Source organism: Geotrypetes seraphini, chromosome 18 (assembly GCF_902459505.1).
Source record: "Geotrypetes seraphini chromosome 18, aGeoSer1.1, whole genome shotgun sequence".
NCBI classification, from domain to species: Eukaryota; Metazoa; Chordata; class Amphibia; order Gymnophiona; family Dermophiidae; genus Geotrypetes; species Geotrypetes seraphini.
Window position 1 is genome coordinate 17,410,827 of NC_047101.1, and position 15,764 is coordinate 17,426,590.

General features: G+C 43.0%; 1 protein-coding gene across 3 annotated transcripts in view; it reads right to left on the reverse strand.

Annotated features, from left to right (window-relative positions):
* ITK (IL2 inducible T cell kinase) overlaps positions 1–15,764 on the reverse strand; it is a 59,853-nt gene that overhangs the window by 31,457 nt on the left and 12,632 nt on the right. For 2 of the 3 annotated variants that reach the window (XM_033927769.1, XM_033927768.1), the window contains exons 2-3: positions 6,253–6,357; positions 1,522–1,603 (exon numbers count right to left, since the gene is read on the reverse strand). Coding sequence is in view for 1 of the 3 variants with exons in the window: in XM_033927770.1 (XP_033783661.1) it covers positions 1,522–1,603; positions 6,253–6,357; positions 13,626–13,763 (325 nt within the window). In the remaining 2 variants the exon portion in view is untranslated. Of the gene's footprint in view, positions 1–1,521; positions 1,604–6,252; positions 6,358–13,625; positions 13,764–15,764 lie in introns of those variants that run through there. The other variant, XM_033927770.1, reaches the window with a different exon arrangement.

Genomic DNA, 15,764 nt, shown 5'->3' on the forward strand with positions numbered 1-15,764 from the left:
TATACCTATGAGTGGATACAGCTGAGCACAACAGGAGGGGGGAGGGGAGGGAGGGCTGTGGCCTAACCTTTACAATGCAGGCTGATATAGCATTATCATACATCTCTGATCTGAGTGAGGCTATAAACAAACTAATTTTAAATGGCGTCGTTCCCTTGTTGATATTCTCCACAGCAATGACTGGCATATTTTTACCTATAGGAATTTGTTCATGTTCACAGCCTATGGCCTGTCGGCTCCGGGTAGGCCTTCTCTTGCTGTTAGAAGCTAAGTAGGATCAGGCCTGGTTAGTACCTGGGTGGGGGAATACCAGGTGCTTTAGGCTGCAATAGCTACAAACTTTTGGGAAGAGCCGCTCTGATGATGTGTGGTAGATTTTGAGTGGTTCTGCAGTACATTATACCAAAATGGACCCATTAAAAAAAAAAACACCCCAAGAACTATGCTTATGAATTGGCTTCTGAGTACAGAATGACACGGGGACAAATTTTTCCCAGTCCCCGCAGGAACTCATTTTCCCGGCCCCGTGAGTTCTTTTCTTGTCCCTGCCCCATCCCTGCAAGCTCTGTCCTCATCTGCACAAGCCTCAAACACTTTAAAATCATAAGTGTAAATAAAGTATACTTTTTACCTATTTCAAAAAAAAATCCTGATATACCCAAGGGTGAGAACTTGGTCTCTGATAAAGACTTGCAAAATCTTACGGCAATATTAGAGGAATCATCTATGGAAGTTAAAGAAAGAGGAACTTTAATTGTTAACTTTATCTTTGAACAAGATCTTAATGCAGTTATGAGGTTCTTCTTTAAAAAGTCTGGATCACTTTTTTGTGGTCAACGCTTATGGTTATACCATGATGTAACTAGAATAACCCAGGAAAGACAAAAAATGTTTTTGGGCATGAGAGAAGAGACATGGAAGCTAGGTGCTACTTTTTTGCTAGCTTATCCATGCAAATGTGTTATTAAGTTTAGGGGTCTGAAATATGTGTACTTTACACCAGATCATCTACGTTCCTTTTTAGATCTCAAAGGTTTATCTAGCGGAGGGAACGTAGCTTAAAGGAAATGCTGGGTTGTAGCGTTTAAGTCTTTACCTTTTTCTTTGTATTATTGTAACATTACTCCCTATAATATCTTTTCTTTTTTCTTCCTCCTAATTGAGGTCTAAGGAAGAGTTAAGTTTCATATATATATATTTATTTTAAATATTGTAATGTTTAATGATGTTTTTCTTTTGGAACCTGATTCTGTATTTCTAAACCAAGTAGTTATACTTGTGAAGTATGTTAAATTCAATAAAAATTAAAGTTAAAAAATAAATAAATAAATAAAATCATAAGTGTCCGAGGCTTGTGCGGTTAAGGCAGAGATTACAGGAATGGGGCAGGGACAGGGACAAATTTGTTCGCTTGCCATTCTGTAACTCGGAGTTCTGATAAACTGGTTTATAAACCCATTTTCAAGACATTTATATATCCCTAAGGATAATTAGATAAAGAAGGGCGCTGCCGTTACTCACCTTCCTTCAGTGCTAGAACCCATCTCTGCCGACTGTATCTATCTGGGGCAAAAACATAGAGCAGGTAGTTATCATGAAGGACCTAACGGGAGACAAAGAATAGGAGATTAATACATATCTGTTCTGGGTCATTCCCAACACAATCTTCTCATATTCCTTTCACATTTCAGAGTTAGACTCCACTGCACTCAAAATTTATGTCTTAGTGTACTAGTTCGAAAGTTAGGGAATGGTTTAGCAAACAATATTACATCTGACCCTGAGAGCAACCAAGAAAGGGACTTGGGGGTAATGGTGGACATGACAATGAAGCCGACGGCACAGTGCGCAACAGCCGCTAAGAAAGCAAATAGAATGCTAGGCATAATCAAGAAGGGTATTACAACAAGGACAAAAGAAGTTATCTTGCCATTGTATCGGGCGATGGTGCGCCCGCATCTGGAATACTGCGTCCAATATTGGTCTCCGTACCTTAGGAAGGATATGGCGTTACTCGAGAGGGTTCAGAGGAGAGCGACACGCTTGATAAAAGGGATGGAAAACCTCTCATACGCTGAGAGATTGGAGAAACTGGGTCTCTTTTCCCTGGAGAAGAGGAGACTTAGAGGGGATATGATAGAGACTTATAAGATCATGAAGGGCATAGAGAGAGTAGAGAAGGACAGATTCTTCAAACTTTCGAAAAATAAAAGAACAAGAGGACACTTGGAAAAGTTGAAAGGGGACAGATTTAAAACGAATGCTAGGAAGTTCTTCTTTACCCAACGAGTGGTGGACACCTGGAATGCGCTTCCAGAGGGAGTAATAGGGCAGAGTACAGTACAGGGGTTTAAGAAAGGATTGGACAATTTCCTGCTGGAAAAGGGGATAGAGGGGTATAAATAGAGGATTACTGCACAGGTCCTGGACCTGTTGGGCCGCCGCGTGAGCGGACTGCTGGGCATGATGGACCTCAGGTCTGACCCAGCAGAGGCATTGCTTATGTTCTTATGAGATGTCCCTGTCTGTCAAAATTAGATTGTTGTTAGGACTCGAACATGAGTCGATGGCATCTAACTATGGCGAGATGGATATTACATTACATTAGTGACTTCTATTCCGCCAGTACCTTGCAGTTCTAAGCGGATTACAGTAGAAGATAGCCGGACATTTCCAGGAAGTTACAATTTAGGGTCGGTTACATAGTAGAGGCATTGGTGAGAGATAGAAGGAAGGGTGGAGAATTGAGGTAGTTCTAAGCGGATTACAGTAGAAGATAGCTGGACATTTCCAGGAAGTTACAATTTAGGGTCGGTTACATAGTAGAGGCATTGGTGAGAGATAGAAGGAAGGGTGGAGAATTGAGGTAGTTCTAAGCGGATTACAGTAGAAGATAGCTGGACATTTCCAGGAAGTTACAATTTAGGGGTCGGTTACATAGTAGAGGCATTGGTGAGAGATAGAAGGAAGGGTGGAGAATTGAGGTAGTTCTAAGCAGATTACAGTAGAAGATAGCTGGACATTTCCAGGAAGTTACAATTTAGGGGTCGGTTACATAGTAGAGGCATTGGTGAGAGATAGAAGGAAGGGTGGAGAATTGAGGTAGTTCTAAGCGGATTACAGTAGAAGATTGCTGGACATTTCCAGGAAGTTACAATTTAGGGGTCGGTTACATAGTAGAGGCATTGGTGAGAGATAGAAGGAAGGGTGGAGAATTGTAGTAGTTCTAAGCGGATTATAGTAGAAGATAGCTGGACATTTCCAGGAAGTTACAATTTAGGGTCGGTTACATAGTAGAGGCATTGGTGAGAGATAGAAGGAAGGGTGGAGAATTGAGGTAGTTCTAAGCGGATTACAGTAGAAGATAGCTGGACATTTCCAGGAAGTTACAATTTAGGGGTCGGTTACATAGTAGAGGCATTGGTGAGAGATAGAAGGAAGGGTGGAGAATTGAGGTAGTTCTAAGCGGATTACAGTAGAAGATAGCTGGACATTTCCAGGAAGTTACAATTTAGGGGTCGGTTACATAGTAGAGGCATTGGTGAGAGATAGAAGGAAGGGTGGAGAATTGAGGTAGTTCTAAGCGGATTACAGTAGAAGATAGCTGGACATTTCCAGGAAGTTACAATTTAGGGGTCGGTTACATAGTAGAGGCATTGGTGAGAGATAGAAGGAAGGGTGGAGAATTGAGGTAGTTCTAAGCAGATTACAGTAGAAGATAGCTGGACATTTCCAGGAAGTTACAATTTAGGGTCGGTTACATAGTAGAGGCATTGGTGAGAGATAGAAGGAAGGGTGGAGAATTGTAGTAGTTCTAAGCGGATTATAGTAGAAGATAGCTGGACATTTCCAGGAAGTTACAATTTAGGGTCGGTTACATAGTAGAGGCATTGGTGAGAGATAGAAGGAAGGATGGAGAATTGAGATATACTTGTAGGGAAGATGCAATTTGGGGTTGGTTAATTGATAGAGTCATTGAGGAGATATTAGTAGAGGGGTAGGAGGTCAGCTGGAAATTTGCAAGGAGGAGGGAGGATGCGAGGGAGGATGCGAGGGTGGGGTAAGAAGTCTGTATAGATTTTTTGAATAGCAGAGTTTTGATTTCTTTTCAAAATGATTTAAAGTCACAGGTTGGAGATGGAGGGGTCCAGCTTCGCTGCTTGCGTCGCTAGGAGGCCGTCATACATCTTCTTACGCTGTGTTCTGGTACCCTTTATGTGAAAGTCACAGCAGTGCTTTATAAGGTGCCCCTTTGCTGTATTGGGATGTCTATGTGGCCAGTCCATTGCAATGCAGGCCCCTCCCTCATCTAAGTGTCTATTTGGACGTTTCTAATGTGCACGTTTCTGTGGTCGAAAATGGCAAATAAAGTTAGACATCCTATCAGCCTAGACGTTTTTGGCAGCCAAGACGTCCAAGTAGAAGATTTTTTTTTTAAAAAATTATTTGGACGCCCCGTTCGAAAATGACCATTTCTCTGCCTCTGACTTTGGACATTTTGCAGGAAATGTCCAAAGTCAGACTTGGACGTCCTTTTGAAAACGACCCTCCTGGCCTCCTCATTCTTCTAGCTGTTGCATATTGATAGGGTTACCCGATGTCCAGATTGCCCCAAACATGCCCTCCTTTTGAGGACATATCCGGGGGTCCGGATGGCTTTTCAAAACCCGACACTTTGTCCGGGTTTTGAAAAACCTTCCGACATAATCACGTCGGGAAGGGGCAACCGCACCTGCATGGGTGCAAAACGGTGATGTCATGTGCATGCACGCATGCACGTGATGTCATTGCATCGTGTCCGCGGATGCCGTCCGGGGTGGGGCTGGAAAGAGGTGGAACTGGGCAGTCCTGGGGGCGTGACCATGGGTCCGGATTTTCACGAAGGAAAATCTGGTAACCCTTCATATTGAGAAACTTGCATGTCATTCGGTTCATTAATGTACTATATCAGTGATATTTTTCATTCACACACAGTAAAAAGCTTGCTGTTTTAAAGAACTTCTAGCTTGCATCATTAACACAAATGATCCAGACATTACAGACTATCTCTAGATATAAATCTGATAATCAGATGCCAGATGGAAAACGTTATATTGCAAACAGACCACAGAAAAAAACAGATTCTGCTGGAGATATATTTTGCCTCAGCAGTCTTCATCTCAACCAGTGCAAGGAAATATGTTGCTCGCACAAGCGGCATGCCCACGTTTCTCGTTTAGCAAGAAATTCCTATTAAACGCACAGGTTCTGCTTTCCTGCTCTGTCATTTGATTGTATAATCTAACAGAATATTGTTGTAGCAGTTCAATATTTACCGTATTTTCTCTTTCTAAAAATAAATCAGTGGGATACATCCACTATATATGTATGATTTTGTAGTATCAGACCATGCTAAAATTACTGCTCCCCCTCCTCCATTTAGGGCGTAATTCTATAAAGTGGGCACCAAAATTTAGGAACCATGAAATGCACATAAATGGCCAGAATACTGGCATATATTTGCTAGAGAATGACACGGTGGCAAAATTCATCACCGTCCCTGCGGATAACCGCGGGAAATAATCCCATGTCATTTTCTAGTGTCTATTTCAACCTCAGTCCTTCTACACCAGCATTCTTCAAAGCAAAGCTGGGCCCATTCATACTCTGATTCTTATGTGAGCCAAGGATAATGAAGCCATTGTGACATCACTGATGGGAAGGTTCCAGATGAGGCACGGGACGTGCAAGGTACAATTAGTACTATTATGGGGGCGGGGTCTGGGGTGGAGATTGGGTAGAGATGGGCGGAGTCTGGCCCATGACTTAGCCCAATGTTCTTCAACCGCCGGTCCACGGACCAATGCCGGTCCACAGAATAATTCTTTTATTTCTGCCGGTCCATAGGTGTAAAAAGATTGAAAAACACTGATTTATATTGTATGATTTTCACCGCGAGAGGCATGTCCTGTAAGCAGTCAGCCAGCACTGGCACCTCTCCTCCTCGGGCGTCTCGTGGCACACAGTTTGCGATGCACTGCTTTATAGCAATACCTTCCATCTCCCAGGTTCTATAAACTTAAATGCGCAATTTTGTCCTTGGCGTCCAAAACTGTGTGCCTAAGTTATAGAACAGCGTCTATTGTGCTTACAGAATTCCTAGGAGCGTCCAAATTTTTGATGCACTTTCTTGCATTTATCCCCGTGTGAACAGTGGGATTATAGTCTTTATCTTGGGCGTTTTCTGGTGCCTGGGTTCGGACTGTCACCTACCTGGAATGGGTATTTGTAGCTGCATGGAATGCTGAGCTCACTTTTCACAATTTCAACGCACTTGATTCGAGACAGTTCGATAGAGCCTTTGAGATTTTTCTTTTTCTGTGGATAAAAACACAGATCTTTGATATATCATATACAGTACATCTGTGCCCTCCCCAAAATCTCTCATTTTTTTCTTAGTAGCATATATATAACTAGATTTTCCAAAGCAAAAGTAATTAGTTTATTTTCCATTTATAATCTATAAAATACTGAGTGGAATGGAAAGGGTAGATGTGAATAGCTTGTTTACTTTCTCCAAAAATACTAGGACTAGGGGGCATGCGATGAAGGTACTAAGTAGCACCATACCATTCTATACCATATTGGTTTTTATACCCCCGCAAATGTCAACTGGGAATCATTGTGGCTTACATAGTTATGGAACTCACTTCCAGTCTATCTTAGAGAAAAATCTATATTAGATAGGTTCAAGAGTTCCTTGAAAACCTTTCTTTATATATATACAGTGATGCCTTGGAATCTGAACTTAATCCGTTCCAGAACCCTGTTCGAGTTCCAAAGCGTTCAAGTTGCATGCAAATTTTTCCCATTGAAAATAATAGAAACTGGATTAATCTGTTCCTGGGTCCCACAAACTCAAATTTTAACAGTAAATACACTGGATTTTAAGGTAAAATATTAAATATTCTAAAACAGCATTCAGATTCTGGGACAGAAACACACACATACAATGTGCAGGGCGTTCGGATTCCAAAGCAGAGTTCGGATTCTGGGGCAAAATTTACTACAAAAAAAAGTTTGGATTCCAAGGTACCACTGTATGTATGTGTGTGTATATAGATATATAGAAATATATATATATATATATATATATATATATACACACACACATATATATATATATTTTTTTTTAGAGCCCCCATTAGCAAAAAAAGTGGCACAAAAAAAAAACGCTAAAGAAAATAGATGGTCACATGATGAATTAAAACCCAATTAAAAATAATAAATAAAAGTGAAAAGTCTAAAAACAACTGACACACATCATGAAGATAGTATACATTGACATACCGGTGGGCCAGCTCTAGTAGACATTTGCCCCCTCTTCTATTAAACTGCACTAGCCATTTTTAGAGCAGAGAGCCACGCTGAATGGCCAAATCACGCGCCTGCTTGTGCTTCTCAGCGGCTGAAGACACTCACGGCAGCCAGTTAACAGCGGGGCAGGAAGTTAGAAAGTTCGCTCTTGCCCGCTGCACCTCCACCTCCACCGTGATCGGCAGTAGAGGTGTGAGGCTAGGACAGGGAGGGCAGCAGGGTGCAGAGCCTGGGAGGGAGGAAGGGTGCAGAGTCTGATGGGGGAAGGAAGGAAGGGAGCTGAGTTGTATCACACAGTAACATACAGTCAATTTAATATCCAATTTGCAAGTTCTTCCGGAATTAATCCAGCTACCTCTCTTCCCTTGTAACCAAAAAAACACAAACAAACAAAAAAAAAAACCTGTTGTAACTTCACTGGAAATGTCCAGTTTATATCTTTTGTAATCCGCCTTGAACTGCAAGGTATAGGCGGAATAGAAGTCCCTGATGTAATGTAATGCCTGACAGGGGAAGGAGGGAGGGAGGGAAGGAAGGATGCTGGGTGCAGAGCCTGACAGGGGAGGGAGGGAGAGAGGGAAGGAAGGGGGCTGGGTGAAATGCCTGACAGGGGAGGGAGGGAAGGGTGCTGGATGCAGTGCCTGGCAGAAAGGGAGCTGGGTGTAGAGCCCGACTTATATTCGAGTCAACCTTTTTTTTTTTTTTTTTTTTTTTTCCTTCCTTTTGGGAGGGGAAATGGGGGTCTCGACTTATATTTGGATCAGCTTATATTAGAGTATATACGGAACTACTACTACTACTACTAATCATTTCCATAGCGCTAGACATACGCAGCGCTTTACATCAAAACATAGAAGAGACAGTCCCTGCTCAAAAGAGCTTACAATCTAGTCAAGACAGACAAAACTGGACAAGAAGGTGCATCTAGACACAGTGCTCAGGTGGGGGAACTACAGAGGGAATGAGAAGACAAGTATTGTGCTTAGCAGGTGGGTTGGAGTTTGGAATTGAAAGGTGGCTTTGAGTCTGGATTTGACGACTGCCAGAGACGGAGCCTGATGTAGCGAGTGAAGATTCCGGAATGTTATAGTTCTTTGAGATTCTGGAATGCTGCTGTTACTAGGAACCCCCAAAGAGTAGCAATGTTCCATGCTACTACTACTAATTTCTATAGCGTTACTAGACATACGAAGCGCTGAACAGCAAAACACAAAAGAAAGAGTCCCTGCTCAAAAGAGCTTACAATCTAGTCAAGACGGACAAACTGGACAAGAAAGTGCATCGGTGCTCAGGTGGGGGAACTACAGAGGAAATGAGAAGACAGGTATTGTGCTTAGCAGGTGGGTTGGAGTTTGGAATTGAAAGGGGGCTTCAAAGAAAGGGGGCTTTGAGTCTGGATTTGAATGCTGCCTCTGATGGAGCTTGGCCTACCGAATCAGACAGTTTGTCCCAGGCATACAGTGCAGCAAAGTGGAAGGGACGGAGTCTGGAGTTGGCCGTAGAGGAGAAGGGTACAGATAAGAGAGACTTACCTGAGAGTGGAGTGCCCGGGTGGCAGGTGGGGAGAGAAGAGAGAGGAGATAGACCGAGGAGCTGTGGAGCGAATACACTTGGTCATTAAGAGGAGTTTGAACTGTTTGCGGAAATGGATAGGGAGCCAATGAAGTGTCTTGAAGGGAGGGGTAATGTGGGCATAGTAGCAGAGTTCTGAACAGACTGAAGGGGAGAGATGGTTTAGTGGAAGGCCAGGCGAGAGGTGATGAGGGTCTTAGCAGTGCACTCAGAAAGGAAGGGTCTGATTTTAGCGATATGCCTGTGCCCCAAGACAAGAGCACAAAACAATTTGCAGCTCTCTAAAAGGGCACTGAGACATCGTGAAAGTAACCAGTAGTCCATAGGGAAAGACATTTTCAAAGTAGGTATTTTCAAAATAAACTCCCCACTGAAAATTGTCCTTCCCTCTCTGCAGTTAGCATGGGAACCTTTACCTAACAGCAAAAAGACGTAGGGCTGGGGTGGGGTTAACAGCACGCTTGGGGTGGGGATTTCACGTTGGAAATACTATAATCTAATCTAATCTAATCCTTAGGTTTGTATACCGCATCATCTCCACGTTCGTAGAGCTCGACGCGGTTTACAGTAGGAGAAATAGGAAGGAACTACAACAGAGGGTTAGAGGTAAAAAAAAATAAAGTTTTCTATACCGTTCTCCCGGGGGAGCTCAGAACGGTTTACATGGATTTATTCAGGTACTCAAGCAGTTTTCCCTGTATGTCCCGGTGGGCTCACAATCTATCTAACGTACCTGGGGCAATGGGGGGATTAAGTGACTTGCCCAGGGTCACAAGGAGCAGCGTGGGTTTGAACCCACAACCTCAGGGTGCTGAGGCTGCAGCTTTAACCACTGCGCCACACTCTCCCCTAGGTAGAAGTGTGAAGAAAATTTAGAGGACTTGGGATGCCAAGATATAAGAGTTTCCTTGATTCCTAAGTTGGAGGGAGACTTACATTTTTTGAGAAAAGCCAGGTTTTCAGATGTTTGCGGAAAACTTGGAGAGAGCTCAAGTTCCGAAGAGGGGAGGTAAGGTTGTTCCAGAGCTCAGTGATTTTGAAGTGGAGGGAGGTCCCTAGCTTTCCTGTGTGGGAAATGCCTTTTAGCGAGGGGAAGAATAGTTTTAATTTGTGGGAGGATCTGGTGGTATTAGGGTTTGAGGAATTCCAAGAAAGAGGGATAAAGGGAGGGAGGATACCATATAGGATTCTGAAAGTTAAACAGGCGCATTTATAGTGGACCCTGGCGATTATCGGAAGCCAGTGGAGCTTGGCCAGGAGCGGGGAGACATGGTCAAATTTACTTTTAGCGAAGATGAGCTTGGCCGCGGCATTCTGAATCCGTTGGAGTCTCTGGAGGTTTTTCTTTTTTTTTTTTTTTTTTTTTTTTTTTTTAATTCTTTATTTATCATTTTAAAAATTTTAACAAAATCAAACATTTTGTACAGAAAGATTGTCAGATTGATCACAAAATAATAAGTAAATTATTAACATAAAAAGAACAAAATTCAAATCGGACAATCTCAAGTCCTCAATAATTATCTCCTTGAGACTGGAGGTTTTTCTTAGTTAGGCTTAAGTACCTACCCATGGCTACCAGCATTTTTTTTTTTTTTTTTAAAGGGAAATCTCATGCAGGGTTTTCCTTTGAAAATAAGCTTCCATAATTTTTTTAAAAACTCTCAAATAATGGCATGCGCCTGGACAGTTGATTTGTGAAGCGCAGTGAACCATAAAATCTTGAACAACAGAAAGATATTTGACTGCAGGATTGTTTTTTTTGTTTTGTTTTCATGATAACAGAGCACAGTAGATGCCACCCACCCTGCCAACTGCTAGCTTTTCAAATCGTGGCTTAACGATGATTTGCGCAGTGGAAAGTTTACCGGAACAGGTCTAACATTTATTATGGATGCTTATCCCACTTACTATTGCAATCCATTGTCAGTACATTTTCTACTTCATTTCCACATATTTACTACAGGGATCTTAACTATCCCCCCAAATTTGTGTTTTTGAGAGAGGTTACTGTGATTTAAAGTAGAGAATGACACGGTGACAAAATTCATCACCGTTCCCGTCCCCACGGATAGCTGCGGGAAACCATCTTCATGTCATTCTTTAAGGAGAGAGAGAAGAATCAGAGTATGAATGGCCACAACCACTGACCCGCAAGCTTTGCTTTGAAGAATGCTGGTGTAGAAGGACTGAGGTTGAAACAGACACTACAGAATGACAGTCTCTGGTATCCAGAGCAGATATTGTGATGTCATAATGCCTCATTCCACCAGTGCCTAAGAGCCAATCACATCAGTGATGTCACAATGGCTTCATTATCCTTGGCTCACATAAGAATCAGAGTATGAATGGCCACAACCACTGACCCGCAAGCTTTGCTCTGAAGAATGCTGGTGTAGAAGGACCGAGGTTGAAATAGACACTAGAAAATGACATGGGATTATTTCCCGCGGTTATCCGCGGGGACGGGAACGGTGATGAATTTTGTCACTGTGTCATTCTCTAATTTAAAGCATAAGAACGACTTGGCTGGACTGTGCTGGGAAGAATGAAGCGGCATGAGCTCTAATAAATCTTGCTGAATGAAAAGCCAGTGATTAACTCTGCAGATTCGATATTCACAAGTCTTCTCCATAAATGAATGAGAGCAAACCTCAGTGCGTCCCTGTGCGTAAGAAGATCTAGGCTAAGAAACACGGTCTCATGACAGCCCTCTATGGAGGTTTAATCATCAAGAATTACAATATCTTTTGCTGCATACAATAGCTAATTTATCCAATATTCAGGAAGGAAATTTTGGACAACACCAAGCATGACATTTTCTTGAAACGCACCATCATAAAAACGAGAGACAAACTAGGTCCGCAAAATTTTCTTCAAAGTTACTAGCCATAATAATACAATATAAAAAAAACAGGAGACAGAAGAAGAGACATTGGGAATGGGAACATTTATCATAATTAGAAAATGACACGGTGACAAAATTTGTCCTTGTCCCCATGTAATTCTATAGTGTTTATCTCAACCTCAGTCCTTCTACGCCAGCATTCTTCAATGCAAGGCTTGAGGATCTGTGGCTGAGCCCATTCAGACTCTGATTCTTATTTGAACCAAGTATAGGATGATGAAGCCATTGTGACATCACTGATGTGATTGGCTCTTAGGCATTGGTAGAATGAGGCATTATGACATCACAATATCTGCTCTGGATACCAGAGGTTGTCATTCTTTAGTGTCTATGTCAACCTCAGTCCTTCTACGCCAGCATTCTTCAATGCAAGGCTTGAGGATCTGTGGCTGAGCCCATTCAGACTCTGATTCTTATTTGAACCAAGTATAGGATGATGAAGCCATTGTGACATCACTGATGTGATTGGCTCTTAGGCATTGGTAGAATGAGGCATTATGACATCACAATATCTGCTCTGGATACCAGAGGTTGTCATTCTTTAGTGTCTATGTCAACCTCAGTCCTTCTACGCCAGCATTCTTCAATGCAAGGCTTGAGGGTCAGTGGTTGTATCCATTCTCTTCCCTCTCTCCTTAAAGAATGACATGGGGATGGTTTCCCTCTGTCCTTGTCATTCTCTAATCATAATCACCTTTAATTTTTTTCTAACTCAGTAGGTTAGTTATATAACAGCATGAAGAATACCGTAGAAATATTCCATCAATTGTCTCATTAATCTAGCCAGTTTATAATGGGGAAAGCGATTGGAACTTGTATATACCACCTTTTGTGGTTATGCAATCACACTCAAAGTAGTTTAAATACAGATACTTCAAGCATTTTCCCTACTCCCAATCTATCTAATGTACCTGGGGCAGTGGAGGATTAAGTGACTTGCCCAGCGTCACAGGGAGCAGCATGGGGTTTTGAACCCAGAGCCTCAGGGTGCTGAGGCTATAGCTCTAAACCACTAGGTTACACTCATAATAATGGTTTAACTGAAATATTCTGTTCTTACATCTAAAATCCCTTCTATAGAAATTAACATTATTGTTTATTAACAGACTTGGCGTAGCACAATTCAAATAATGTCAAAGTGGTTTACATAAAATTAATAAGAAAGAGAATAAAGGAGGGGAGGGAATCTCTTGGAGCAAATTTCCTTGAAAACTGCAGAGTGAGCAACAGGCAAAAAAAAAAAAAAGAAAAAAGCATAAAAACACCTACTGGAATGACAGAACTCCAAACAAGCTGAGAAAAGTACATTTCATTCTAATTGACTAATCAGTATACAGCCCACCTAAACATAGAAACAAACATAGAAGATGACGGCAGAAAAGGGCTACAGCCCATCAAGTCTACCCACTCTGCTTACCCACCCCCTGTCTATGCCCTAATGACCCAATTCCTTTATCTTGACCCTCGTAGGGATCCCACATGGGTATCTAGATATCTGATCTATTATCTGCATGAAAAGAAAGTGCATTCCCTTGATGCTTCGGTGCCTTTCAGTTAAGACCAAATGGAAACTCATCTGTGGACCAAGCACAGACCCCTCTTTAGACTGCAATTGGGGGAGGGGCATAAAGCCCTGTCATTCAACCTCATTTGGGATCTGAAAACGTTATGACCAAGGACAATATAGGAGGATTTCATTTCCGTTTACAGATAAAGGAATCGCATCCTTGGAGATGCAGCAGTCATTTTGCACGTCAGTGACAAAAGACTTCACGAGAAATGTCTTACGTACCCCATGGCGATGCTCAAAGTAGCTCAAGCTGGTTTTGGTCAGGACGAATAGGCGAACTTTGAAGTTCGCGGGCGAGGTCCGTCGCTTCTGTTGGGACTTCTTGATCATCTGTTGCTCCATGATGATGGAATTGCTCATTTTGAGGAACGATGTCCAGCTGTGCTGGGGCCCTTCGCGCGACACATGAGTTCACAGAAAGGCGAGTGGAGGCAGCTGATCTCTCTGACAGGGTCAGGGGAGTGAGGCGGGGATGGAGATTCAGAGGCAGCGTAGGTGCTGCTCAGACAACACTTATCTCTCCATCAGTAAAGCAGGCGGTGACATACAACCTTCTCACCAAAGTCAAACCCATAACCACATCCTTAAAGAGTCACTGCTTTAACAGTGCTTGCAAACAACTCCTTCCCCCAGGTATATAAAAACAGTGCCAAAGCTTAATGCATTCAACAGACAGGCATCGGTGCTGAGGAAAAGCAAAGAATACTATGACTACTCCAACTTGAGCCATCTAGTTTGCAAACATCAAACAGGAAGGCTGCTACTTAGGTAATGAAGATTTATAGCAAAAAAAGGGGGGGGGGGGGAACCAATGTATGATTCAATGAACAATATATTTTAATGAAGTTTTATACTAATTTTAGCCATTGTAGCAACTAATAAACTGTATCTGAATAAATAAATTCATGATATGTTATATGTTAATACAGTGGTACCTTGGATTACGAGCATAATCCGTTCCAGGAGCATGCTCGTAATCCAAAATGCTCGTTTATCAAAGCTAGTTTCCCCATAGGAAATAATGGAAACTCGCTTTGATAGGTTCCCCCCCCACCCCGAGGCCAGCAGCGTTGCTCCCCCCCCTCCCCCGAGAACCGGCATTGCTCCCCCCGAAGGCCCCCCCCGCGAATCGGCACCCTCCCCCCGCGATCCGCACCCCCCGCCGCCATCGGGCACCCCTCCGCAGCGACCTGAGGTCCCCCCAACCCACCCGAACCCTCTTCTTACTTTGCTGTAGCCTTCGCAGCGGCACTGGCACCAGCATGTTCTGTGGGTGGTGCCGGTGCCTGAAGATCTGCTTCCTGTGCTGGGCCTTGAGAGTTCACGTTCGACGTGAGAGTTCACATTCGACGTGAGAGTTCACGTTCGACATGAACTCTCAGGCCTTGAGCACATGCTCAAGGCCTAGCACAGGAAGCAGATCTTCAGGCACCGGCACCAAGCACAGGACATGCTGGTGCCGGTGCCGCTGTGGAGGCTACAGCAAAGTAAGAGGGTTCGGGTGGGTTGGGGGGACCTCAGGTCGCGGCGGGGGGGGTGCCCGATGGTGGCTGGGGGGGCCCAATGGCGGCGGGGGGTGCTGGATCGCGGGGGGAGGGTGCCGGTTCTCAGGGGGGGCGCTCGCAAATCGAAGCGCACTCAGTTTCCGAGGCGCCGATTTTGCGAATGTTTTGCTCGTCTTGCAAAACACTCGCAAACCGGTGCACTCGTAAACCGAGGTACCACTGTACATCTATTTTGAAGACAATATCACTAATTTCCTTATTGAGTATTAAAGTGAAGTAGTGGTGGACATATTATCAATTATACAGACGCCAGTCTTTGGAACCTCTTATGATATATACCAGGGGGTGTCCAACCTGCGGCCCAGTGATTTTGTGCGGCCCCAGTCGAGGGCGATGCAGTGTTTTCCTCTGCTGCCCCTGGGTGTTTACCGTCTTGCCGGCTCCTTCCTCTGTCTTGCTACAGCATTTGCGCGTTTGTGCGGCCCCAGAAACATTTTTTTCGGGCAATGCGGCCCAGGGAAGCCAAAAGGTTGGACACCCCTGATATATACCATTCCAAGTTCCTGTCTTGTATTTCGTTATAATCATCTATGTCCACCACTTCCTACCAGACTAATTGATTACTAATTAAACTTTATTATCAATAGACCTTATGCAAATATATACTATGTAAATTATTGTAATTTATCGATTCATTTTTAAATTTTAATCTTTTAATTCATTTTAATACCCTAAATTCATCTTCCATTAAAACTTAATAAATATAAGAAAGCATATAAAACCTATGAAATTCATCTTCCTAAGAGATCTTATAGATATAATTAATCATATTCAAGTTCTAGTTCTAAAGGAAAGG